Source organism: Lepidochelys kempii, chromosome 11, assembly GCF_965140265.1.
Source record: "Lepidochelys kempii isolate rLepKem1 chromosome 11, rLepKem1.hap2, whole genome shotgun sequence".
Classification (NCBI taxonomy): Eukaryota; Metazoa; Chordata; order Testudines; family Cheloniidae; genus Lepidochelys; species Lepidochelys kempii.
In genome coordinates, this window is record NC_133266.1 from 28,536,920 (window position 1) to 28,562,710 (window position 25,791).

At 37.3% G+C, this 25,791-nt stretch overlaps 1 protein-coding gene across 9 annotated transcripts in view; it reads right to left on the minus strand.

The window, feature by feature from the left end:
- The window catches only part of PRPF40A (pre-mRNA processing factor 40 homolog A), a 45,843-nt gene continuing 20,052 nt past the window's right edge, over nucleotides 1-25,791 (minus strand). For 2 of the 9 annotated variants that reach the window (XM_073305496.1, XM_073305493.1), the window contains exons 10-26: nucleotides 25,183-25,560; nucleotides 24,156-24,264; nucleotides 23,019-23,083; nucleotides 22,143-22,307; nucleotides 17,782-17,890; nucleotides 15,486-15,636; nucleotides 13,564-13,697; nucleotides 13,051-13,165; nucleotides 12,797-12,900; nucleotides 12,499-12,615; nucleotides 10,629-10,766; nucleotides 8,119-8,214; nucleotides 7,188-7,274; nucleotides 6,999-7,095; nucleotides 6,838-6,899; nucleotides 3,554-3,688; nucleotides 1-1,343 (exon numbers count right to left, since the gene is read on the minus strand). In XM_073305496.1, coding sequence (XP_073161597.1) covers nucleotides 1,251-1,343; nucleotides 3,554-3,688; nucleotides 6,838-6,899; nucleotides 6,999-7,095; nucleotides 7,188-7,274; nucleotides 8,119-8,214; nucleotides 10,629-10,766; nucleotides 12,499-12,615; nucleotides 12,797-12,900; nucleotides 13,051-13,165; nucleotides 13,564-13,697; nucleotides 15,486-15,636; nucleotides 17,782-17,890; nucleotides 22,143-22,307; nucleotides 23,019-23,083; nucleotides 24,156-24,264; nucleotides 25,183-25,560 — 2,155 coding nt within the window. In that variant the 3' untranslated portion in view covers nucleotides 1-1,250. Of the gene's footprint in view, nucleotides 1,344-3,553; nucleotides 3,689-6,837; nucleotides 6,900-6,998; nucleotides 7,096-7,187; nucleotides 7,275-8,118; nucleotides 8,215-10,628; nucleotides 10,767-12,498; nucleotides 12,634-12,796; nucleotides 12,901-13,008; nucleotides 13,166-13,563; nucleotides 13,698-15,485; nucleotides 15,637-17,781; nucleotides 17,891-22,142; nucleotides 22,308-23,018; nucleotides 23,084-24,155; nucleotides 24,265-25,182; nucleotides 25,561-25,791 lie in introns of all 9 variants that reach the window. The other 7 variants (XM_073305491.1, XM_073305490.1, XM_073305494.1 and 4 more) reach the window with 5 other exon arrangements.

Genomic DNA, 25,791 nt, shown 5'->3' on the forward strand with positions numbered 1-25,791 from the left:
CTAGAGGACAAAATTTAATAATTGATAAAAATGTACAAAAATATTCCAATCAGAAAGGTTTCAGAATGTGTACCACAGTAGTCAATACTTGTCACTGAATAGGGAAAGTAGAACTTTTCCTCAAAGCAAAACTGGTCAGAGGCTACCAAAAGGAGGGAGGAGGAAAAAAAAAAAAAAAGCTGAATTTTTAAAAACAATACTAGTTTTTTTTTTTTAGGGGTTTTTTTTTTTTTCTTTTTTTAAAGAAAAAGGTTTAGAACAACATTGATTTTCTACATTAATATTGCAACAGCTATTTAAAATTTGGTGGTACATTCTTCAGCAGGTCCTTAAGGCAACATATTGAAATTAATTTACAAGTTGATTTTATGTTAAATTTTCTTATCAAGATAAATGCTGAAATAATGCCCTCAGCCATTTTAACATATATATATCAGGTTTTACTTTAATAAAAGTGGTGGCTATTTTACAGCAGCGCCCTCTAGTACCACTGTAATGAAGGGCCTAGCAGACTTCCATCGTAAACACCTATTTGTAAGGGTTTAAAACTTTACCATAAAAATTCACTCCAAGATGAAACTTGACATAGAAAGTCTCAGCCAGGACGTCACATTTTTTGTTTAATACAAATTATCAAAACCATAAGTTTGGCCAGTAATGTAGTGCACAAAGCAATTTCTGTTTCTGGTGCTTCTCTGTACTACTATAAATCAAGAAATGGATTCATTATTCCCTCTCCATTTCCCTCCTCCTGCCAAAAAAAATTAAAAACAAACACACAAAGACAATTAAACCACAAGAAACTACATTTTGAATCTTTCCAAAAAGGAAATTTAGCTTGTCTCCACTGGCCTGTAAAAACAGGTTTAGCACCTTTCCAGAAAGGACTGCGTTTAAGACATGGATTGCTAGAAAGGTGCTAATACTTTCCCTGGCCAGAGTAGGCAGGACCCAGAGTCAGAAGTGAAACAACTTCCATTCATCAAAGGGCTCGAGGGTGTACAGAATATATATGCTACCTAGCAAGTCAAGAACAGAACTTCAACTTTAACTCTGAATTTCCTGTTTTTTCTAGATTTGATGCCAGGCCCTATAATGATATTACTTGAATGCATTTATTTATGCAGTATCATTAAAACCCACTGTTATTTCAACAATGGAACTCAGAATATCAGAACTCATGTCCTGAATTAGACATCAGTTTCTTTTATTAAATCCTACTGTAAATGTATTTGGTATAAATAATGTTCTTATTGATCTTCATCCAGTTGTTCCAAGAGGGTTCTTCTCTGTTTTTCTAATTCCCCTTCGCTCAGTTCACTGCCAGATGTATCCCAATTACCCTGCAAAGAATACAAGAACACACCGTAATTCACCCACAGCAGTTATTGCATGTGTTCCAATACTGCTTTCTGGCCTTCATTAGGAAATATAGCTAGAAAATCAAGGGAATACATTCCATATTTAAAGGAACTGACAAGTGAAGCAATATAGCATGAAAACATGAAAACATTTGCTGAATTCTAATCCTACATCCCACAGTGCAATATGTGATATACTTGTGTGCAGCTGTTCTCAGAAGATAAGCATCCCAAGGAGGGTCTAAACACTAGATTTCTTGTCACAAATTTTTCATCACTGCTACCAATATTGGTAGCAACAGTGAAAGCTCTGGAGTAGACAACGTTCTAGGTGACAGCTTGTGTTTTAACCACCATATTGTTTAACCCTGCTATGGAGCACGTCTTCACAAGTACTAGACCTGGGCCATAGTTTACAACACTAAAACATCTTCCAAATTTATGTCAGTTTCAATATTTTTTTTTTAACCGAAACAGTTTCCAAACAAATAGAAACATCTTTTTCTATTTCTATTTCTAAACATCATAGAATTCTATGATTCTATGATCTTTATTTCAACATGTTTGAAACACAGTCTGATTTTTTAGTTCAAACCAATTTTCATTTAAAAATTGCCTTTAATTTTATTAAATAAAAGACCCTTTAAAATTGTCAAAATAAAAATAAAAAATTTCAATTTTGTCAAGATAAAATGTTTTATTTCACCCAAAATGATTTCCCAATGTTTTGATTTGTCAAAAGAAAAAAATAGTTATTGGTTTGCCCAGAAATCTATTTCCCCCCCCCCACAAATTGACAAACCCTCCCTCCCCTCCCCCCCAAAAACAATCAATTATTCACACAGCTCTATTCAGAACACCAGCAGCTGTCTAGAGCCGTATCCACACTAATGCATCCACCATTAGTCTACCAGTAGAAACAAGAGTGGGCAATTTTGAGCAAAAAAGCCTAATGTAGACAGGGCCTGACAGATCTTGGGTCCATGTTCCCAACACAGTATGTCCCCCACCCCATAGGATGTATGGTTGGGATTTTCAAAGGCACCTAAGGGTGTTAGATACCAAAATGGATTGTTCTGGGAGGACACATCCCAATGAATTACCACTATCTCTGTGGGGAGGAGGGTGAGTGAGTTCTGAAAGACTTCTGTCTGTGAAAGGACTGAACAACAGGGTACAGTTGAAACCTACACATCTCATTGACAGCATTACAAGATTCTCCCTAATAGGAGCCAACAGTGTTGAGCTTGACAGAATTTCTCATTCAGTTACCTAACTCCCTTAGTCTCTTTTGAAAATCCAGTCTATATAGTCTCCAAAATACAAGTTACTCAGAATGGATGCTATAGCTGAATGTGGACCCTGGAAGTGCTCTCAACAACATTCTTTGCCTTCAAAAAGGCCCAAGAACCACTTACCTCCATTAGCACTTTCTTCCACCACTGGTCTAGCTCCAGTGCAGCTCCACCAGTGCTAAAATCAACAGTGGGGAAAAGGACAGCTACACCCAGAGATGAAAGATTGTTCCATCAAATCTAGTCTGTCAGGTTCTAGACCAGGGTAGTCAATAGGCAGATGGCGGGCCAAGTCTGGACCACCAAGCCCTTTTGAATGGACCTCAAATCTTTTTTATTTACTTATCATTATCATAATTTTTTTATTATTATTTTCTCTGGAGCCTCGACCTTGACTATACCTTGACTAAGAAATTTGGACCTTGACAAAAAATAAGTTTTCTACCCCTGTTCTATACTAAAAGATCAACAATGTTTAAACATGAATACAATCGTAGCATGCGAGCTATGTGGACTATGGCCCAAAACCCAAATGTTTAAGGAAAGTAGTGGAACATCAGTGTACTTCACTTTCAGTTTTGGGGTTTTTTTGGCACCAAATCATTAAAATACAGCTTTAAAATGAAAATGTGACATCTACACAAAACCACATTCAGAATTACTAAGCTACACAGATCCCCAAACAGACAATAATAATAATTTTAAATCTTCTTGGAACAGTAGGTACATTACAGATAAAAATCACTGTAAATAAATCCTTAGCTTATAAATTAGCAAGCTACTCTTTAATTAGTTGTATATTTTTATGTGGCTCTGTAAAGCTACCATATTGTATTTAGCCAAAATAAAATAAAAAACCTCACAGACATTACACAAAATGAAACCAAAAAAGCTTACAGAATCTTTTCCAGGCCGTTTTTTAGGAGGAGATTTATGCTTTGATTCCGATCTTTGTCTAGGTCTATCCTTTTCATTCTCTCTCTCTTTTTCTTTTTTATCCTTTTCTCGTTCAGTATCAGATTCTGGTGAATCCTGTGTAAATAAAGTCAACAAATGGGAAAAATTCTTAAAGCTTCAGAATATTTATTTTATTAACTTGTTGTATAATGTACACAGTGAGTGTACCCACACCTCAGTACAACTAAACTCTGCAAAGCTCCATTATCGGGTTACATATAAGCAAACTGGCTTATTTAACATGTTCTTGTTTAGAACTAACTAGCCAAATACCATTAACACAGCAGAAGAAAGCCAATACGTAGACAAATGCATTGACAAATGATTTAAAAAGAAAGATAGGTAGGCTAACGTCAACTTGAAACATAGCAACAACTAAAATGGGCAGAGGAACACTTACCCTACTCTTCTGCTTTTTAATCATACATATGAGGGATTAGGTCACAAGAGATGCTAGAGCCCTACAGTGGGACTAGTGTAGAGCCCTGCAGTGGGACTGGGATCCCACAGGTCCGCAGGACCCACACAAGGCTCTACTAAATGCTTCCTGACCAATCAGGTATTTTTGCAGAAGTCATCTATTCAATACGGCTTTTGCAAAGGGTTGATGGTGTATTTCCTGGCATGGGGAATGGCTGGAAAGCCACATCTCTATAGCTAGCTGCTGGCAGAGGTCATACCTGAATACTCTTGATGTTTTGCAGTAATAATAATTACACTAGGGTGCCTACAGCCTTGGATAGGAGCATTTATTATTTAAATCTAAATAAATAAATACATACAACTGAAATGTTAAAGCAACATTGCTTTCACACTGATCACTGGCCCTCCTGTGGCAGTTAACACAACGGTCTGATTTGTTGAATCACCAAAATTGTATGCCACACACCTTACTCAACAGTGTTTACCCCATATGAGGGCCTCTTGTGAGGGCTACCACTCTCAAAAGAGAACAGCTAAATTTTGCAACTTCAGAAAATACAAAATCATAAAAGTACCCTGTGTTTATGTGACAATGTGACCACCTTAATTTATCAGTAAACCCAAAACACTTCCCTTCCCCATGCCAACAGGCACTCACCAGTCCTGAATCTTATACAGAAAGAAAGGTAAGATAACAGCTATGTTGTCATGTATTCTGAGTTCTTACATTGCTCTAATCAACGTTGTATCTGAGCTCCCAAAATAGCTCTGGAACATGAACAGACAGGAGGGAGTGATCCCTGGCATGAGGCAAGAGCAAAAAAGGACTCCCATCTCCCTATGGCTGCCATAATGACAGTCCTGAGGGTGGCCATGGGGGCAATCAGTGAGCACCAAACTACATCACTCTAGCAAGATTTACCCTTATAAATAAATTTAGACCTCATAAGCAAGGCCTTATAATACTCAGAATTGAACCCTCAGAAATGGTGTACTTTAAAGTGTATGTGTGGAGAACAGGAAGTTATTGTTAAGCTACCAGTACTCCTCATTTCTCTGGTTTCATGTAATGATATTATAAGGCAAAAGGGCTGATTACAAGTACCTTCAAAGATTAAGTGAAAAGCAAGAGTATTAAGTGTATTCATTGGCTAGCTCTAGAATAAAAAGTGGGCCGTCAATTAATTGCAGTTAACTCACGCGATTAACTCAAAAAAATTAATCACGATTAATCGCACTGTTAAACAATAGAATACCAATTGAAATTTATTAAATATTGTGGATGTTTTTCTACATTTTCAAATATATTGATCTCTATTACAACACAGAATACAAAGTGTACAGTGCTGACTTCATATTACTATTTTTGATTACAAATATTTGCACTGTAAAAATGATAAACAAAAGGAATAGTATTTTTCACTTCACCTCTTACAAGTACTGTAGTTCAATCTCTTAATCGTGAAAGTGTAACTTACAATGTAGATTTTTTTCCTACATAACTGCACAAAAAACCAAAACAACGCAAAACTTTAGCGCTCACAAGTCTACTCAGTCCTGCCTCTTGTTCAGCCAAATGTTAAGACAAACAAGTTTGTTTACATTTACGGGAGATACTGCTACCTGCTTTTTATTTACATCACCCAAAAGTGAGAACAGGCATTTACATGGCACTTTTGTAGCTGGCATTGCAAGGTATTTATGTGCCAGATATGCCAAACATTTCTATGCCCCTTCATGCTTCAGCCACCATTCCAGAGAACATGCTTCCATTCTGATGACGCTCCTTAAAAAAATAATGTGTTAATTACATTTGTGACTGAACTCCTTGGGGGAGAACTGTATGTCTCCAGTTCTGTTTTACCTGCATTCTGCCATATATTTCATGTTATAGCAGTCTCAGATGATAACCCAACACATGCTGTTTGTTTTAAGAACACTTTCACATCAGATCTGACAAAACGCAAAGAAGGTACGAATGAGATTTCTAAAAATAGCTACAGCACTCGACCCAACATTTAAGAATCTGAAGTACCATCCAAAATCTGAAAGGGACAAGGTTTGGGGCATGCTTTCAGAAGTCTTAAGATGCAAAAACTACAGAACCCTAACAACCAAAGAAAGAAAATCAACCTGCCGCTGGTGGTATCTTACTCAGATGATGAAAATAAACATGCATCGGTCTGCTCTGCTTTGGATCGTTATTGAGCAGAACCTGTCATCAGCATGGACGCATGTCCTCTGGAATGGTGGTTAAAGAATAAAGGGACATATGAATCTTTAGTGCATATGGTACATAACTTGCAATGCCAGCTACAACAGTGCCATGCGAACACATGTTCTCACTTTCATGTGACATTGTAAACAAGAAGCAGGCGGCATTATCTCCTGCAAATTGTAACCGAACTTGTTTGTCTGAGTGATTGGCTGAAGTAGGACCTAGTGGACTTGTAGGCTCTAAAAGTTTTACATTGTTTCATTTTTGAATGCAGTTATTTTTTTTGTACATAAATCTACATTGGTAAGTTCAACTTTCATGATAAAGAGATTGTACTACAGTACTTGTATTAGGTGAACTGAAAAATACTATTTGTTTTTTACAGTGCAAATATCTGTAATAAAAAAACAAAGCGAGCACTGTACACTGTGTATTCTGTGTTGTAATTGAAATCAATATATTTGAAAATGTAGAAAACATCCAAAAATATTTAAATACATGGTATTCTATTATCGTTTAACTGCTCAATTAATCATGCAATTAATTTTTTAATCGCTTGACAGCCCTAATAAGCTGTACTTACAGACTTGTGTCTTCTCTTTTTGTTTTTCTTCTTATGTTTTTTTGACTTCTTGTAACTTCTCTCTACAATACAAAAAAGTAAGTAAGTATCAATAAAACATTAAGACCCAACATTATCATGACAAAGCTGGTTTCAACAGAGGAATGGGGAAAATATCTTACCAGATTCTGCACTGGAAGAACGATCAGAAACTGATCTAGATTCTGAGCGTTGCCTCTTCTTCTTTGAATGGCTATCATCATCATCAGACTCTGAGCCCTTTAAACAGAACATTTTGAGTTTAATATTAGCCTTGCAAGACAATGTGTTGTAAAAGTAGTTTTCACATATTATTCTAAGAAAGGTCTTACCGAACGGGAGCGAGACCGTTTTCTGTGATGCTTTTTAGACTTTTTAGAATGTTTCTTATTCTTTGAATGATGATGTTGACACTCGTGCTGTGGTATAAAATAATCCAAACATTATAATTGTTTTAAAGAACATGCTGTAAATTGACCAATTTCTTAGCACCAGCCCAAAAGACACACTCATGTTCACAGACATCAATTTGTTAAAATAATGTAACATTTGAAATCTTACTGTTTGTAACCTTTCCTAATATGCAACATTAAATTTAATTTTTAAAAAATGTAAAGAAACTGTCATTAATACACCATTGAAGTTGTAAAATCAAGCATTAAAAGAGTCAGGAATCATTTAGCATCACACTTTGAAAATGGATGCAAACCTCTTATGTTTCCCATTATGCATATTTAGTCCTGCATTTTTTAAACATTACTAATTTGAATGCCCTCCCCCCAAATCTGGCAAAGTATGTACTGCTCATTAAGACCTATTTAATGCCAAATTTGAAGTTTCAAAATTTCAAATTTAAAATCTCTTTAAAATAAATAAATAAACAAATAAATAAAATTTTAATAAAACAAGTTGCAGTTTACTCTTTAAACTACATCAGCCTGCTGAGCCATCTGTAGCTCGAGACAGATTGAATTTTTGAAAGTATTATAACTCAAACTCTACACAGATAAGAAAATTTTATCCCAAAAGGTAACTATTTCAGAATGTGGTGTATGAAAAGGGAAGTTAGATGAAAACAGCTCCATCACACACAAAAAAATAAAATACATGAAAAATAGCTTAACCATAATACACTTCATTACTTTCAGACTGAGGCTTTAATATTTGTGTCACAAAATAAGAGTTCAGTACAGTTTTGGAAAGTTTTTTTTCCTTACAAAAAACTGCTACAAAATTGCTATGAAAAACAAATTTAAAACCTACCTCTAGTACGTGTATAAAGTCTTTAAAGATTCTTTTTCTTTCAGATTCTAGAGTGATGTCTTCAAATGCTGGTTCCTTCACAAATCTATCTCTGATCTATATGAAAAGGAACACCACAAACTTGTCAACTGTTGGAAATGGGCCATCTTGATTGCATTGGCCTCATTAGCACTACAAAAGTAAATTTTCCCTCCCGTGGTATTCACCCCTTCTTGTCAACAGTTGAGAATAGGCCACTTGCACCTTAATTGAATTGGCTCTTTAGCACTGATCCCCCACTTGGTAAGGCAACTCCCATCTTTTCATGTGGTATAATATATATTCTGCTTACTGTTTTTTTCCACTCCATGCATCTGATGAAGTGGGTTTTAGCCCACGAAAGCTTATGCCCAAATAAATTTGTTAGTCTCTAAGGTGCCACAAGGACTCCTCGTTGTTTTTACATAATGAAATATTACTACAAAGACAGACAGACACACACATACGTTTAACAATGAAGTAAAACAAACCATCTCATAAATGGAAAAACAAATTTTACTGCTACAGGGTGAATTTACGTCTCACCCCAACAAGTTCATGTATACAATGTGCTCCACACTTCCAAATGTCCAAAGATTAAGATGGTCATATTCAGGTATCTACCTATGTTTCTTCTAAAAGGTTTAGACTCATTCTCATTTTTTTTACATGGCTAACAGTGAACATCTTTAACAGTTCACTTCTGCTATGCTTAAAATAAGTAGTGTTCTGACCCCACTTAAAACTTAAGCTCTCTCTCTCTCTCTCACACACACACACAAGAAAGTCAGCTGAACACCTCCATCAAACAATGCATTTTTCCTACATTTTCTTTCCAATCATTCTAAGTGTGTGAAATAGCAGCTCTCTTCTTTAAGTCTTGCCATTGTAGTCAACAATTTGACGAGCTATCATTTGACATACCACTATTAGCTTGAAACACCTATCATACAGCAGATTGTGACATCACTTCATGTACCAGATGTGAAGGAAAACAAACTTCATATAAAGAGATAGATATGTTGATGACAGAGCAACAATGGACAAGACAATGGCAAAGGAAATGCAGAGAAAAAGCAATATGATATTTAATGGGGTTTTGATAAAATATTTTGAAGTTTTCCATATTCTTGTAATGGTTCTTCACACATAGCTAAACAATTGATGCTTGTTGTTTTATGATGCACCCAGATGTCGCATCCATGTGTGCACTAAAAATTATTAGAAGTTGATTAAATAAAGTAACTGAATGCTAAATACAGCTTTGGAGAAAATTTGTACAACTAATTCTCAGTTAAAGAGCATGCATTTTTGCATACAAGACCTCTAAAAATATACTCTGTTGCTTGAGATGCAAGAGGGCAAAATTGTTGAAAATTTTTAGACAATTTTTGTGCTCCTGTCAACGTATCGGGCCAAGTTCTAATCATTGAACATGTGCACACAGTTCACAGTGGTTTCAAGGGAGCTGTCCCTTTAGCCACTTCCACCTTAATTGAATTGGCTCGTTAGAACTGACCCCGCACTTGGTAAGGCAACTCCCATCTTTTCATGTGCTTTTACTTTGGTATTTTGATTCAAAAACATATACTAAAATTGAAGAGCAATGAAACTTTAAATATGACCCAGAATACACTCTTTGAAGATACTTTCCACAGCATTTATTACAAATTACATTTATAGCCCAGTTGCTACTTGTATATATTTGAGGAATTTTACTAACTATTTAATAATTAAAGAAGTGTATATTAAAAGTATGTTATATCTGAATTGAATGAGTATCTATGAACATATTGTATTAAGATATTGGAGGAAATGATACAAGTGTTTACCATTTGAGCCAAAGTGTTTCACCCAACTGTACTCACATTTCTCCTAAATTCTAACCTCAAAACTTTGGGCACTGTATAAACCTCAAATATTTTAATGTTTTTCATTACAATATTTACAAATTTTTATAAAAAAAGGTATGAATACTATCCATATAATTATGGTTAAAACAGATGTTGCACTTTACCAGAATGCAACCTATGATGCAGAATAATCAGTTAAATAAACAGCAAAGTGAACACCTGCTATTAAAATAGATCTACACAGAAGAACTTCCCTGCCAGAAATGTCTTATGAAAACGAAAAAGAGCTACATAATGGTCTGAAACTTTTTTGTATAAGTATCACCAACACTATAGGATTTTTAAGTACTTATGGTGAACTGCTTGCCTTTCACACAACTGTGTCCTGGGAACTAGATTTTTAGAATAATCGTTTCGCCAGTTAAAAATAGTACTGCAGAATAAATTAATTACCTCAGTTCAGTGGAAATTCTTTTAAAAGATGGGAAAGAACTATTTTCATGTGTGTAAATTATACTGATGGCAATAACACTGAGCTGGAGCCTATGAGATATGAGAGCTTATTCATAAAATATCTGTATGCAAACCACACCACTAACAAACAATATTTCTGATAAGGTGAAAAGTGACAATACATACATCCTCCCAGACAGCATCCAATTCAATTGGGGGTGTAGCTTGTTTTAACATGCTCTTGAATGCAGACTCTTTCCGCTTCATTTTGCGAGCCTCTTCTTTCTCCCGCTCACGTTCACGGGCTTCTGCCTTTTCCAGCAACTACAGAAAGTAAGTCATGAAATCATTCAAGTGACAGTAACATCCACATAAGGAAGGAACAGTAATAATTAGGTAGCATGTAGTTTTGCCTCAAGACATTTCAACTTTGGTATTTTTTACCATTTTGTTTGTGCCTGTTTACATTATCTGCTCCATTACTCAACCTTAAATTTTATATTTGTTCTTTTCTCACAAAGCCTCAATGAAGTCCACAGCCGACACAATAAAGCAGTGGTCTCCAAAGTGGGGTGCGCAGCAGGAGGAGCACCGCTGTGGGGGGGGAGGAAAAAAAAAAAAAAAAAAAAGGAGGCGGCCCCGAGTCCTCCAGCCCGTGGAGAAGCAGGGGCAGCCGCGCAGCCAGTGGCTGGAAAGAAGCAGTGCTTTCCCCTTCAAAGCCGGCTGGAGAGAAACAGCGCTTTGAACAGGAAAGCACCGCTTCTCTCCAGCTGCTGGCTGCGTGGCTGCCCCTGCTCCTCCCGAGTCCTCCGGCCCGTGCTCGCAGGGCTGCATTCCGAAAGGGGCTTTAGAGCTGCAGGCCAGGGCCCCGGGGCCCCCTTAGCCCAGGACCCTGAAGCCCCTGCGTTCCGGGTGGCCCTGCCTGCGGGGGGGGGAGAGGGGGGAGCAGCTCCCAGAATTGTGGCCATGGGGGTGGTGCTGCACTGCGCAGAGCCACCTGCACACCCCCTCCACCAAACAGAAGCTGCCCCAGGTAAGTGCTCTGCACCTCCTGCCTGCCCCAGCCCTGAGCCTCCTCCTGCATCCCCACCCTAAGCACCCTCCCACACCTTAACTCCCTCCCAGACCCTGCACCCCACCCTGAGCGCCCGCTGTATCACAAAGTGTTAAACCAAGATTTTCAAAAATAAAGCATATTCCATCACATTGCTCTCACTAAAAATATTAATAATTTATTTAGTGAGAGCAAAAAGGTTTTTTGTACCAATAAAATAAATTTTAAAAATATTGTTTATTTCATCTCTATCTCATCGTTTTTCAACTTCTATTTTTTGTGTATGTTTTATAATTTACATAATATATTAGTATAGTAGTACATGTATATAATTTATACATAAATAAATATGCATATATTGGGGGTGCATGCTCAAAAAATTTTTACTGATAGGGGTGCGCAATCAAAAATTTTGGAGACCACTGCAATAGAGAATGATTGTTACAACTTGCCAATATTGAATGTAAGTTCATTAGGAAGCATCAGCTTACAAATACAAAGACATTGTTGAATCCCTACTCTACAGTTGTACTTTAGAATGGATTATTTAGATTTTGAACAAGAACTGTGCCTCTCCAATCTGAATTCTCAAAACTGGCAATATCAAGAAACGCACCCTTAATCAGCAGCTTATTTTACACACTATATTTATCAAAGTACTCATAAAACACACCTAAAATGATGCAGAGAAAATATTTCAGTTTCTGAGGGCAAGTCTACTTTACTGAGCTAGATGTGCTGTTGTAGCATGTCTGGTGAAGACGCGCTATGCTGATGGGAGAGTGCTCTCCTGTCGGCACAATTACTCCATTTCAACGAGAGGCAGAAGCTATGTCAGTGGAAGAGCATCTTCCACTGACATAGGGTGGGGTGTGGTTGCTGTAACTTACATCACACAGGGGGGGGTGGCTTTTTCAGACCCCTGTGTAGGCAAGCCCTGATAAAAACAAATTTTCTAAAACAATTTTCTTAATATGAACATAAGGGAATGTTAAAACTTACACTGTTGAAAGCCAGTTTGATATTTCCAGCATCTAAAGTGGTTGCTCTTTTAGTTGAACTGATGACTGTAACAAAGTCTTCAAAAGTAGTATTCACTTCAACCAGAAATCCTTTATCCTGCAAGAGAGTTACCTCCTTGGCACCAGGTGGGTCAGGAAGTCTCACGTTAGCGCTAATGCACACTGCATTAGCGCAACGTGAAATCCCAACTCCCAGAGTCAAAGAGTTACATTAGCAGTTTAATAAATGTAAATGATAGATTTGTTACTCTTATTAAGGAAAGCACATTTTTCCTCACCTTTAAGATGTCTTTTATTATCTTCTTTTCATCATGGTAACGTGCTTTCAAATCTTCAACATAAAACTTGAAAAGATCAAGTGCAGTTGATCCTAATGAAAAAACTAGAGAAGTCAAAAGCTAGCTCTAACCAAAGAGCTGCACTTTTTAAAAAATAAATTAGAAAATAAACATCACACTTCTATTTTGCCCCAAATCTACAGTCTCTGTACCTGTATCACTTTCTACATTGTTGGAAGAGGAAGTAGTCTTACCAGGCTGACCAAGCATGTTAGTAAATCTGATGTCAGAACTTATGGTTGGATACAACTCCATCCAGGAGGACATTGAATGTAACTGCCCATGTTCATGTAATTCATCCAAAAATAACTGCAAAATAGGATGGAATAAAAGTGTCCGTTTTCACATATTTGAAAGTGTGCTTTCACATACTTCATGTTATAATGATTGAAAGAAACACTATTAAAATTGAAACCTAATCATTTGTTAAAAAACACAATTAAAAAAATAATTTCAGTCACAACACCTGTCCCTGCAGTCCCTCATCCCCTCTTCCGACATTCCAATTACATTTTCCTACTTATTAAAATGTGTCACTCCTTTCATTGCTATATGGGGAAACTGACTTACTACACAGGGGAATATGTAATTATCCGTATATTTTAGACAGGCCAAGAAAACCTAGTACCCTTACTTTAAAAAGACTGTATGAAAGTCTGGAATATTTGAAAACTGTTAGATTCTAAAGATAAAAAAGTTGCACCAACCTGAAAAGATTCTCTATTTTTACGTTGTCGTCGCCTTTCCCTAAGCAAACTCTTTTGTTTTTCTTCTTCCTCTTCTTTTTCCAAAGCTCTGATGTGTTCTTCAAAACAAATCAGTGCATCTTCTTTATCCATATCTAGAAAGGAGAAAAGAAAAGGTTTCTGACTGAGAAATTTCTTACCTGATAATTTTCTGTTAGCAGCTTCTCTCCTCATTCATCACTAAAGTGTAATAATGGGAGGGCATTATCTAGTAGTGATGAAAGATAGAAGCTACACAGAAGAATTGAAAGATCCTAGTCATTAACGAATACAGGACTTCCATAAAGAACACTGGGCTGAGGAGAAGAGCACTTACGTTATCGCTCACATTGCCAAAGATAGCCATGAAACAGGGAAGACTGCATAAGGGATATTTGTCAAATACTTCAAATAAATCTTCCCACTATATTTGCCCTTTTCCAATCTATAAAGAGGAAATAAGGACAACCCAAGGAATTAGACCAGTGAGCTTAACTTCTATACCTGGAAAGATACTGGAGCAAATAATTAAGCAATCAATTTGCAAACATCTAGAAGATAAGGTGATAAGTAACAGTCAGCATGGATTTGTTAAGAACAAATCGTGTCCAACAAACCTGATAGCTTTCGTTGACAGGGTAACAAGCCTGGGGAAGTGGTAGACGTAGTATATCTTGATTTCAGTAAAGCTTTTGATACAGTCTCACATGACCTTCTCATAAACAAACTAGGAAAATACAAACTAGATAGAGCTACTATCAGGTGGGTGCAAAACTGGTTGGAAAACTGTTCCCAGAGAGTAGTAATCAGTGGTTCAGTCATGCTGGAAGGGCATAACGAGTGGGGTCCCACAGGGATCAGTTCTGAGTCTGGTTCAATTCAATATCTTCATCGATGATTTAGATACTGAAGCTGGGAAGGATTGTAAGTGCTTTGGATAGGACTAAAATTCAAAGTGATCTGACAAACTGGAGAAATGGTCTGAAGTAATTAGGATGAAATTCAGTAAGGACAAATGCAAAAGTACTCCACTTAGGAAGGAACAATCAGTTGCACACATACAAAATGGGAAATGACTGCTTAGGAAGGAGTACTGTGGAAAGGGATCTGGGGGTCATAGTGGACCACAAACTAAATATGAGTCAACAGTGTAACATTATTGCAAAAAAAAGCGAACATCATTCTGGGATGTCTTAGCAGGAGTGGTGTAAGCAAGACATAAGAAGTAATTCTTCCACTCTACTCCATGCTGATTAGGCCTCACCTGGAGTATTGTGTCCAATTCTGGACCCAATATTTCAGGAAAGATGTGGACAAATTGGGGAAAGTCCAGAGAAGAGCAACCAAAATGATTAAAGGTCTAGAAAACATGACCTATGACGGAAGATGGAAAAAACTGGGTTTGTTTAGTCTGGAAAAGAGAAGACTGAGAGGAGACATTATAAGAGTTTTCAAGTACATAAAAGGTTGTTACAATGAGGAGGGAGAAAAATTGTTGTTCTTAACTTCTGAGGATAGGACAAGAAGCACTGGGCTTAAATTGCAGCAAGGGAGACTTAGTTTGGACATCAGGAAAAACTTCCTAACTGTCAGGGTGGTTAAGAACTGGAATGAATTGCCTAGGGAGGTTGTGGAATTTCCATCATTGGAGATTAAGAGCAGGGTTAGACAAACATCTGTCGGGAATGGTCTAGATAATACTTAGTCCTGCCACGAGTACAGGTGACTGGACTAGATGACCTCTCGAGGTCCCTTCCAGTCCTATGATTTCACATAAGTTGCTGGCAGCTGTCATTTAGCAGTTGCTGATTTGGCAAAAAAAATTTAACTATTTATAATCATCACTAAACCAGTTCCACAGCCTCTTCAAGAGATTCCCACTTTTTTTTTTCCCCCCTCCTTACTCTGAAGTTCTTCATCCTCTGCAAATGTAGGATTGTCCATCAGATACTGCTGGGCCTCCGACCAAGTGGTAGAGTATGTTACATTAGCCATGTTGTCCAAAATGTTTTTCAAAGCCTCCCAATTCCTCTTTCGTAACTGCTTGGCTTGCTCCTGAAGCAAGTAGTCAGGGCGAAATAAATAAATAAATCAGCCATGCATTGATTTTCCTTGAGTACCACATCAGATAAGATCAAGTATCACCCTCTGATTATATAGAAAGAAAATGACAAATTTTGGACACACAAACAGAAAATAATATATACAGATTTTAAAATCATCTGAATTCATGGCCATACCACCTTGTACATAATCTTGTCACATTCAGAGCTGGCCAAAACTCAGTTTTCACAGGAAATTTCAGTATTTCAAAATTTGCCCTTTTTTTCCTGATTCCCTGAATAGTAGCAATGAAATTGGCAAGAATCATGTCAATTTCAATCAGCAGCTCCCTGGGCTTCTAGGGTCCATGGCAGCTCCACCATGCAGACTGCCTCTGGGCTAGAGACCCCAGACCTTCCAGACTACTGATGATACAGTGGTGGCACTCTTCTTTAAAGTAGGGATGGAAGCACACACAAAATGTTACCTTATCTCAGGTTAGCTAACCCACAACAGCTAACTCAGGTTAAAACAGCAGCAAAGACATAGCAATGATGCTTTTAAAAATCAGATTAGCAGCTCAAATTAAAGCTGATAGGGGAATTTGAGATTGAACTTGATGAGTTAAAAGCCAAATTGCTGTGTTTTCACTGCTATTTTAACCTGAGTTAGCTCATGTGGGCTAGCCCACATGAGCTATGTAAACAGACCCTAAAGCAGAGGTCTCCAAACTGTGGGGCGCGCCCCTCTGGGGGGCATCGAGGAACATTCAGGGAGGTGGGAACACCACTCAGCCCTGCCATGGCCCCAGATCTGTTATGGCCCTGCCCTCTGCCACGTTGTGGCTCCACATAGGCTGGGGCCTGGTTGCCAGCCTCCACAAAGGCCCAGCTGCAGCTCCACTCCTAGCCCTGCCCCCTCTTTCAGCTCCTGGCCACGGCTCCATTCCCAGTCCAGAAGCAGAGCCACACCTGGCCACGGACCCAGCTGCTGGCCACCACCAGGGCCTGGCTGCGTCTCTGCTCTCTCCCGCCCACAGCCTTGGCCACTGGCTGCAGCTCCATCCCTAGCCCCGCTCCTGGCCCCATACCCACCCCCAGCTTGGACCTCTTACCCCTGTCCTCACCCCAATCCACAGCCCCACTCCCAGCTCCGGCGTGTGTGTGTGTGCGTGTGTGTAGTAAGAGGGGGCACAACCCTCAAGAGTTTGGGGACTACTATCCTAAGCATATATTTACACAACAGCTGGGTGGTGAATTCCCGACTCAGGTTGAAATACATGTGTTAGCTCTCATTGAACTAACATGCTGAAAACAGCAGTGTGGACGTGACAACACAGGCAGCAGCTCGGGCTAGCTGCCTGAATACAATCCCACCTCATCACTAAGGTACATACTTGGGTTGCTAGCCTGAGCCACTCTGGCTATGCTGCTATTCTTAGCATGCTACCTTGAGCAGAGTTAGTAAATGGGTGTCTTCCAGCTGCTGTGTAGACATACTGTAAGAGTGTAAAGAACCAGTGCTGAACCATGGGGCTCACTGTGTTGGGGGAGGAGCTGCTTTTCATAGGAAACCTAAAACTTAGGTTCTGACCACTTCTAATCCGCAAAAAGCATGATCATTTTTTTGCAAGAATACGGACCTTAACCCTAGAGTTATAGATAAATTTTATTTTAGTGAAATTTCTATCTAAATTCTCCCTACATTTTTAAACTATAGACATTGTTCTTCAGTTTGTGCCTTAAAATGTTGTACAGGGTTAACTGTGCATACTATATATATAAAAAGATCAGATTTTCAGCTATGTAAATGGAAACATGCAGATGTATACCAGCTGAGGCTCTGGACCATAATTTGTTTCAATATGTAGTATAGAGTATGAGAAAGCACTTTTGAACAAAAGCCATTATATACACTTATGCAATATCCACATTGAGCAGATTGTTCTTTGTGGGAACATGAAGTTAATAAGCCTATTTCAGGGAAATGATAATTACATACTGTACAATGTAAAACAGTTCTAGATGGGGTTTCCTAAGTCACTGGCAAGAGAAAAGTTAGACTCAAAACAACCTAGAAAATTCTTTACTTTCTTCAATAGGTTCAGATTAAATTGTTTTCTCTGAGATAAACCTTGAAAACTAAAAGAAAAATTACCTTTTCTTTTTTAGACAGAAAGAACAAGACATCTTCATAAATTTCAAGACGATCACGCTCTGATATTGCATTCCAGACCTCCATTTCACCAAACATTTGTTCAGCTTTTCTGTATATAAAAAAATCCACCAAAAGAGATACATATACTCACTTATTGGCGTAAACTGATTTAAATATAGCGGTGGTAGTCTCTACATAAAGCTTCACATTTTAGTTGAAAACATTCAGGTAAATCTCTCTCTTTGGGTCAAGTGGTGTGGATTACTTCAAACAAGTTTATTTACTTCCAACTATGCATAAAGATTACATTTTAGTTATTTCCCTGGACAGTGAACAAGAATTTAAGAAATATGTATCTTACATTAAGTTAATGTAAATATTTTAATTCTACGTCACAGGTAAGAGCTCAATAAAAATAAGCCATCCAGTATGTAAGCTTTTGCCTAACCTCATAGATTGGAAGGATCCATGAGAATGAAACCAGAGAAACTATGAGATTTAAGGGAAAGCAAGAGGGAACCGGATGAGTGGCGTGAGGGGTGGGGGTGGCATTTGCTGTAAAATGATCTGAGACTAGTGGTAATGGCTTGGCCTGGATGACTCTGTTTGGGCATCCAGGTGCAGCCCTTAACATCTATGCTACATCACTTGCACGAGCTCCCCATTATTGACTTCCAGGTAAAGTTAAACTTGTGCATCTTTGTGGTTGACACTTACATTGGTTTAGAGTGCCCCTGCTAAATAACAGATGTAAGCCATTTTTAAAACAATGTAAGAGAATATCCATACAGAAAAGTTGCACTGTTTTAACTCAATTGATACAACACTGCACCTTTAGTTAAACTACTGCAACTGTATATGTACACCAGGCCTTAGTCTGCTACAGCCTGGAATTGGTGATGCTCAGAACTGAATACAAGAGTCACCTGTTTTACCAGTAGCAGTGTGTGGCAGCACTGAAAGAAACTAAAGTGTGGATGACTAATTATCTGAGGTTTTAGGAGGCAGGGGGTTATATGGTAATATTGGTTACAAGCCTAAAGACTGACAGGCACAATATACAAATCCCAATTAAATTTACATTTACTATTTTTTCCCCTCTCTCTCTCTCTCTCTCTCTCTCACACACACACACACACTTACTTCAATTTAATTTTAGTTTATAATATATAGGAGGTCAGATTAAATAATCCAAGGGTGCCTTTCTAGCCTTAAAATCTGTATTTTGGCTTCAAAGTTATCAGCACATGCAAATAAACAGGATGAGTACTGATTGCATTTGGTACTATGTTCCTGTGTAACTATGCAGCCAATAAAGTACACATTTTCACACTTAAACTAAATCCCACTATCTTCACAACTAGCAGAGCTAGAAACTATTTTTAATATACACACACACTTAGAATCTTCAGAACTCTGAAAGTCCTGAAAAGGCTCCAAAATTTAAGACATCTATTTCCCTGTTGCTCAGATTTTAATTGTTCCTATTAACAAGCAGGGTGCAACAGATGAGGGGTGGTGGAGTTAGATTTTGTATTTGTATTCTTACAAGTCCGAGAGAAACAAGCCAATGCAACTCCCACATCACTGGAAGACATTCACATTTTTTAGTGGTCTATTAACTTGTATTTATTGCTCAAGCAAATATGTTCACCTAAATAAAAAGTCAGAAGTAAAGAAGGCCTTTGGAATTGACATAACTGTTTAATTAGAACAAGTTAATAGTGCCACAGGATTCAGCAATGATTTTGCTTTGCGCTCTAAAATGTTTTATAAAAACTGTACTCCACATTGATCCTGGGGCCAACTGTTTCATGTGAATACTAAACCAAGATTCACATATTAATCCATAAAATCAAATAGAAAAGGAATACCAATGCACAGCTTTCTTTGCTGAAGGGAAAAGAATAAATTCACGTTCATAACTACCATCACAAAAATTACGAGACTAATTCATAGGCTAGAAAAAGAAGTTAACAGCAATGATTAGGGTGTGGGTACCATCAAGTAATCATGCTCAGTTGGAAGTGCCACAGAAAATAATGTGGAAGTTTACCAGGTAAGGCTACCCACTCAGAAGAGGTGAGTAGGAATAATTTCCCGCCCCTCTAAACTCGGTCTACTTTCACATTTGAGAAAAACGACCAGCACTGGATTTTTGCTTTGCCTTTCTGGATATTTAATAATGCAAGTAAGCACTCTTACTACTGCAAAAATACAAATGCACTCTGCACTCTATCATCATGCGAAAATCATTAATCTCGGACAACATACAAACTAACAGAGTTCAAACAGCAGCTTTCTGGACAGGGTGAATTAGAATACTAAAAAAGAATAAATCATAAAGATTAAAAACATTAAGGGTGACAACAGGTTTCATGCTATGTTGTGATTCTCCACCAATACAATTTCATTGCAAATTTATATATTTTAATAATAGATAGTTGTAACATCTAAGTAGGAAAAGAAGCTTTATAAACCAAAGTTGTCTTTTTTTTTTTTTTAATCAATGCTTTGTATTTGGCAAAGAGTTGGCTTTAAAAAAAAAAAAAAGAAAGAAGAAATATTTAGCCTTCTTTCATGCCAAAATGCTAAATCTTTGGATCTGACAGTACACCAGAAGAAGCAAATTCACAACCAGGGCCTCCTGAACTGACAACCTCTGCATCTCAGAATCAACTACAATTTACATTTTGAATTAAAAGCTAAAAAGTTTATTGCTTTCATTGTTAAAAGGAACACTGAAGGCTAATGAACCAAAAATTAGCTCCATCTGAAAAAAATTCCATCAATCTGCTCTAAATCTTTTGCTGATAACTTCAGTAAACTGGGATTCTATAATCAATTCATTTGATGAGGTATAATAAACTGTACAAAAGACTTGTTTGTAAAAGAGCAGTTTGTCAGTGATCTGCATATCATTTTTAAAATTAAATATTAAAATATTCTTCTGCAACAAACCAGCATAAAGAAAATTGTTTGCAATCTTCTGCACTGAACTTACTGCTCATGAAACTGCATCATTTGTGGCATCAGGAATACCAGCAATGGCAACTGGGATCAGAAACTATTTTCAGATTAGTTTCACAATTTATACATGACAAAATTTTTCCCACTCTGAACTCTTATGGTTATAGGTCAGAAAAATAAGTTCTCCTTTGACATAACTCTTTAATTTCTATAATGCTATGTTTTTATACTGATCGTAATGACATTAATTTTTACATGACACTGCCAAGTAACTAACAAACAATGTAACTAACCTCAGTTTTATTCCTATTATATATTTCTTTCATTATTGTGAGAAAAGAATTGTAACTTGCCTGACTCGTTCTAGTTATCAGCCTGGTGATATGGGTAAGGCCACCAAGGGCATGTCTGCACCAAAGCTTACTGAGTGGCAAAATAGGATATAAATCGACAGTGTTAACGCATGCTGTGCTCTAAGTGTCTGTGTGGACCCTACTACCGTGCACTAACAGTTTCATAGTGAGCACTGCACGTCAATGTGCACTCGGGAACTTTTAGAGCGCAGTAGCAGGGTGTGCACGTACAGTTACTCCGTGGCCTGCCCGAGTGTTGCACAAGTGCTTGTGCAGACGTGCCCTAAGTATTCTATTGTTTTCTTGAACAAAAAATGAAATTTAACACCATACTGGGAAATAGAAGGATTAAAATTTAATGTATAGGAAATAATATAATAATATGGAGATATACCTATCTCAGAGCACTGGAAGGGACCTTGAAAGGTCATTGAGTCCAGTCCCCTGCCTTCACAGCAGGACCAAGTACCGTCCCTTATTTTTTCGCAAGATCCCTAAATGGCCCCCTCAAGGATTGAACTCACAACCCTGGGTTTAGCAGGCCAATGCTCAAACCACTGAGCTATCCCTCCCCCCGAAACCACTGAACTATTGTGTTTATTTTTAAATCAAAATATGGAAGTGTTTTGTCATGTATTACCTTCATTTCTAGACACTTGAACTCAAATGCTATCACTCTATTTATGCCCCATCATACCTGGTCCTACAACAGATAATTAGGTCGGAAATTAGTGCGAAAAATCCATACTCCTGAATGACATAGTTAAACCAACCTAACCGCCGGTGTAGACAGCACTAGGTCAACAGGAGAATTCTCCTGTTGACCTAGCTACCACCTCACGGGGAGGTGGATTACCAAGCTGACAGAAGAAGCGTAGGTCGTGTCTTCACTGCAGCACTAAGTGTAGACAAGACTTTAGATTTTTCAAAGACGAAACATTATACAAAGGTTCAAGTTCACCAGAGACCAAGCCAAGTAAATTTAAGGTTGAACTTGAAACGGAGAAGGGTCATTGTGGTACATTAAATTGATCTTACTTGTATCTTGTTGTAGATGTCATCTTTTCATGGTTTTCAAGGAAACGTTGAAAGGATTCTTTAGCTTCTTTGTATTTTGATCTTGCTTCTTCTTTTTCTTCTTTCTCTGTCTGGACTTTGTAAGCATTAAAGGCTTGCTTTTTTTCACTCAACTTTGCCAATGCACTGAACAGCAAGAAAAACAAGATTTTAAGTACACAAAATGGGAATTAGAAAATAAAAGTAATAATGCCAATTTATTTACATACAGAATAAAATACAAACACAAAAGTTAACAGAAGTTTGGTGAAACAAAGTGAAGCCTACACTACAGAACTAAATTAATACTCAGGCTATCGTATCTGCTTTCAGGTCTTTAAATAAAGTCTATTAAGCCAAAATAACTTTTCTTATAACATACTACCAAATAGCCTCATGAGAGGTCTTACTTTCAGGCTGCATTTTGGACATTAAATGTAGAGCCAAATTTTAAAGTCTGTTCAGCACAGAACAGCTCCCAATGAGAGCAATGACCTCTTTTGAAAATATGGCCCTAAAAGTTCTCAGCATCTCCATTATAACAAACATAAATATGAAGATTTTTAAAAATGTGAAGACCATCTATTAGTTTAACTCTAGTTACTACTGCTAATACATCTTTTCTTTAAGACCATGTACCATTCCATTGTTCATTGGTGAACATATGCAGCTCCTAAGGTATTTTGCTACTTTAGTAACAGGTCAGACTCAAAAAAGACAATTGGTTTGGTGTAGGAACTGTCAGTATTTGATCAAATCCCATTTCAGTGCTCAAATATGACACTGCTGAGGGCAAAGCATATATACATTAAGTCTGTGACAAACAATGTAGATTAAAGAGAAGAGAGGAAGCAATACCTGTATCTAGGATCATTAATGATCATTTTCATAGCTTGCTCCCATGAGGCATTGGATGGTACACGCTGTGAAGACATTAAATCAATAATGTAACCACTAGATTTGGTACCAACATACTAAGGTGATACGGTTTCTTTGGAAATACTGATAAACAGACTAGATTGAAGTATTTCATTTGTGTGGTGAGGCACAGCAGACTTCTCACTGATGTTAACAAGAGAGCTGTACAGAGACAGACTATTACCCCTTCATAATAACTACGTATGTTAGTAAAAATAAAGTGATGTTTTCATACGTCAGTCAGTAAGAGAGATATGGGGCACTTTTAGAATCATCATCACTATTTCTACCGTTTGATTCTCTTTCAGGCACTCTTCTACTGCATTTGGACACTAGAGTCTTGGGAACGCTACAGAAAGCATCATCAATAAATAGACTGAGAGGGAAATTGAGCATTGAGATTATTCTTTTCTCACCATACCCTCCACCTTTTGAACAATGGTGGGAAATTTAGAAAGCATGCCAAAGGACAACTCTATAGGGCTCCATATTTTTGATCCTGCAGTGAAGTAATAATGAATTATAACATTTACTGTAATTTCCATAACAATGTGGAATGTAATAACAGAATTATGACTTCACAAAGGATGGATCGTAAAAGAGAACCTGTCTAAACATGCGTGGCTTTAGTAATTATAATAAGGAAAAAGGAAATGGATTTTTGTTGAAGACAAATGTATTTTAATGTGAAAGTCACTCTTGTTCAAACATCTGCTGTTAAACAGTGACATTTTTTGCCTTTGTCAGTTGGCATCTTGATAATTTTCTGCCATATCTTCATATGGCAGTTAAAAATCATCAATTTCTAGATTTTGGACAAAATTATGAGTTTAAAATTGCATTATACTGGGGGAAATCAGAGGAAGGAGAAGAGCTGTGAGCTCCTGATTACACACAAATGTATTTTTAAAAAGCACAGGCAATATATAAAAATTGCCTAAACAAGTACACTTCCTCTATAACACTCTTTTTCCTTATTTACTCCAATATGAAAATTAATTTTTTAAAAAAATAAATCAGTAATTTCTCAGGCAAATAATTCAGAAGAGTTTAAACAGTTGATTCAATTTAAAAAACCTTTTCTTTCAACAGTTCTTTAAATGCTTGCTTTGCTTCTTCTTTCGTATTCCATGTATATGTTTTTTTAACTGGCTGGGTGTCCTCTTCCTCTTTTTTGGGAGCAACACTAAGGATTAAAGACAAAATATTACATACTTTAGGTAAATACACTATTTTTCATTTAAACCAAAAAGAGTCATTATCAATTTAAGAGATGTCCAATTAACAGACATTTCTTGAGAAATATTTTTCAAAAATATAATTTAATAAGATGGAAATTAATACTTTATATAAAAATTACAATTTGCTAGTCTAAAATAAAATGATACACATTATGGGGTGTTAATTGTGAAAGAGTCTTGACTTTCAATTACTCGTAACCCTGCCTAAAACTATTGACCTTCAAAGTACACTACAAAACTTGTCTGTTTTTACAGGCTTTTGGCGAGAGATGGAAGACAGAGTAGTTGCAGTGAGTTGGGAAGGTGTGATACCAACTTTAGTGGGTTTATTTGATTTGGATTTTTTAGTTGGAAACAACAGCCTATTCAGAGTGGGCTACATGTTTTTTCTTAGTTTTGTATTTTTAAAAATGTATATTCTAAAATTACATACGAGCACCTGGGTGTTCCATGATGATGCTGCCTGCTAAAATTCTCGAATACTTAAAACAAAGAGTCTAACTCACTTTTCACAATGGCAGTCTGTATGCTGTATGTTTTAATATTGTTTACCTAACCTTTCTTTATCTTTCTAAAATAAAATTCAAAAATCACAAGTCATGGGTCCCAACAATCCCCAATTAAATTTGGCAAATAAATGAATGACCCGAGAGAGACGAGGGGGCCTTTAAAAAATCATTTAAAATGCCTTCTTCCCTTGTGTTTTTTCTTAACCATTTCTCTCCACTAGCTTTGCTCCATTCTCTTTTTTCTTTTGAAAAAAATCTGAACGAAAAGTTTAGCCACCTCCAATATAACTACAATCCCACAACTCTGAACGTTAAAAAACCTCAGATTAAGCCAGATTATTGGATTTTACTTACTCCACTGAAGCCTCCTGTTTAGAAGTTTCCTCTGCAGTGTTAGTCACAGCTTCTACATTCTGCTCTTGTACAACAGGAGTGGCGATGGTTGTGGCGGCGGCGGCAGTAGTAGTTTGCTGCACTTGTTCCTCAGCTGTTGTAGTTACTGTACTTTCATTTTCTACAACAGCAGCTACTGTAGAAGATTCAGCTTCAGGAGCAGCTGCTACAGCAGGAATGGCAGTGGCTGCAGGAGCAGCCACGGCAGTTTCAACATCACTAGTGGTGGTGGCGGCGGCGGCGGTGGTGGTGGCGGCGGCGGCGGCACCCGTGGTATCTGTAATTTCTGTTGCAATAGCGGGAGCAGAAGATGTTGGAGTTGATTCTTCTGGTTTACTGCTGAATACGTGAATTAAGAAAATCGAAAGAAGAGTTTTATAGTCATGCAAGTTCAATTAACCTTAAGGGAAAATATTACAGTTTAAATAAGGTTCTATGGACATCGTCAAGAGTTTTAGGCCTACCTTACAAAGTGTTATATCTCACCCAAAAAAACCAAAAAAATCTAAAACAATTTCAAAAGTGGGGAGTTCTTTATAAGAACTGTACAACTTAACAGAAAAAGACAGG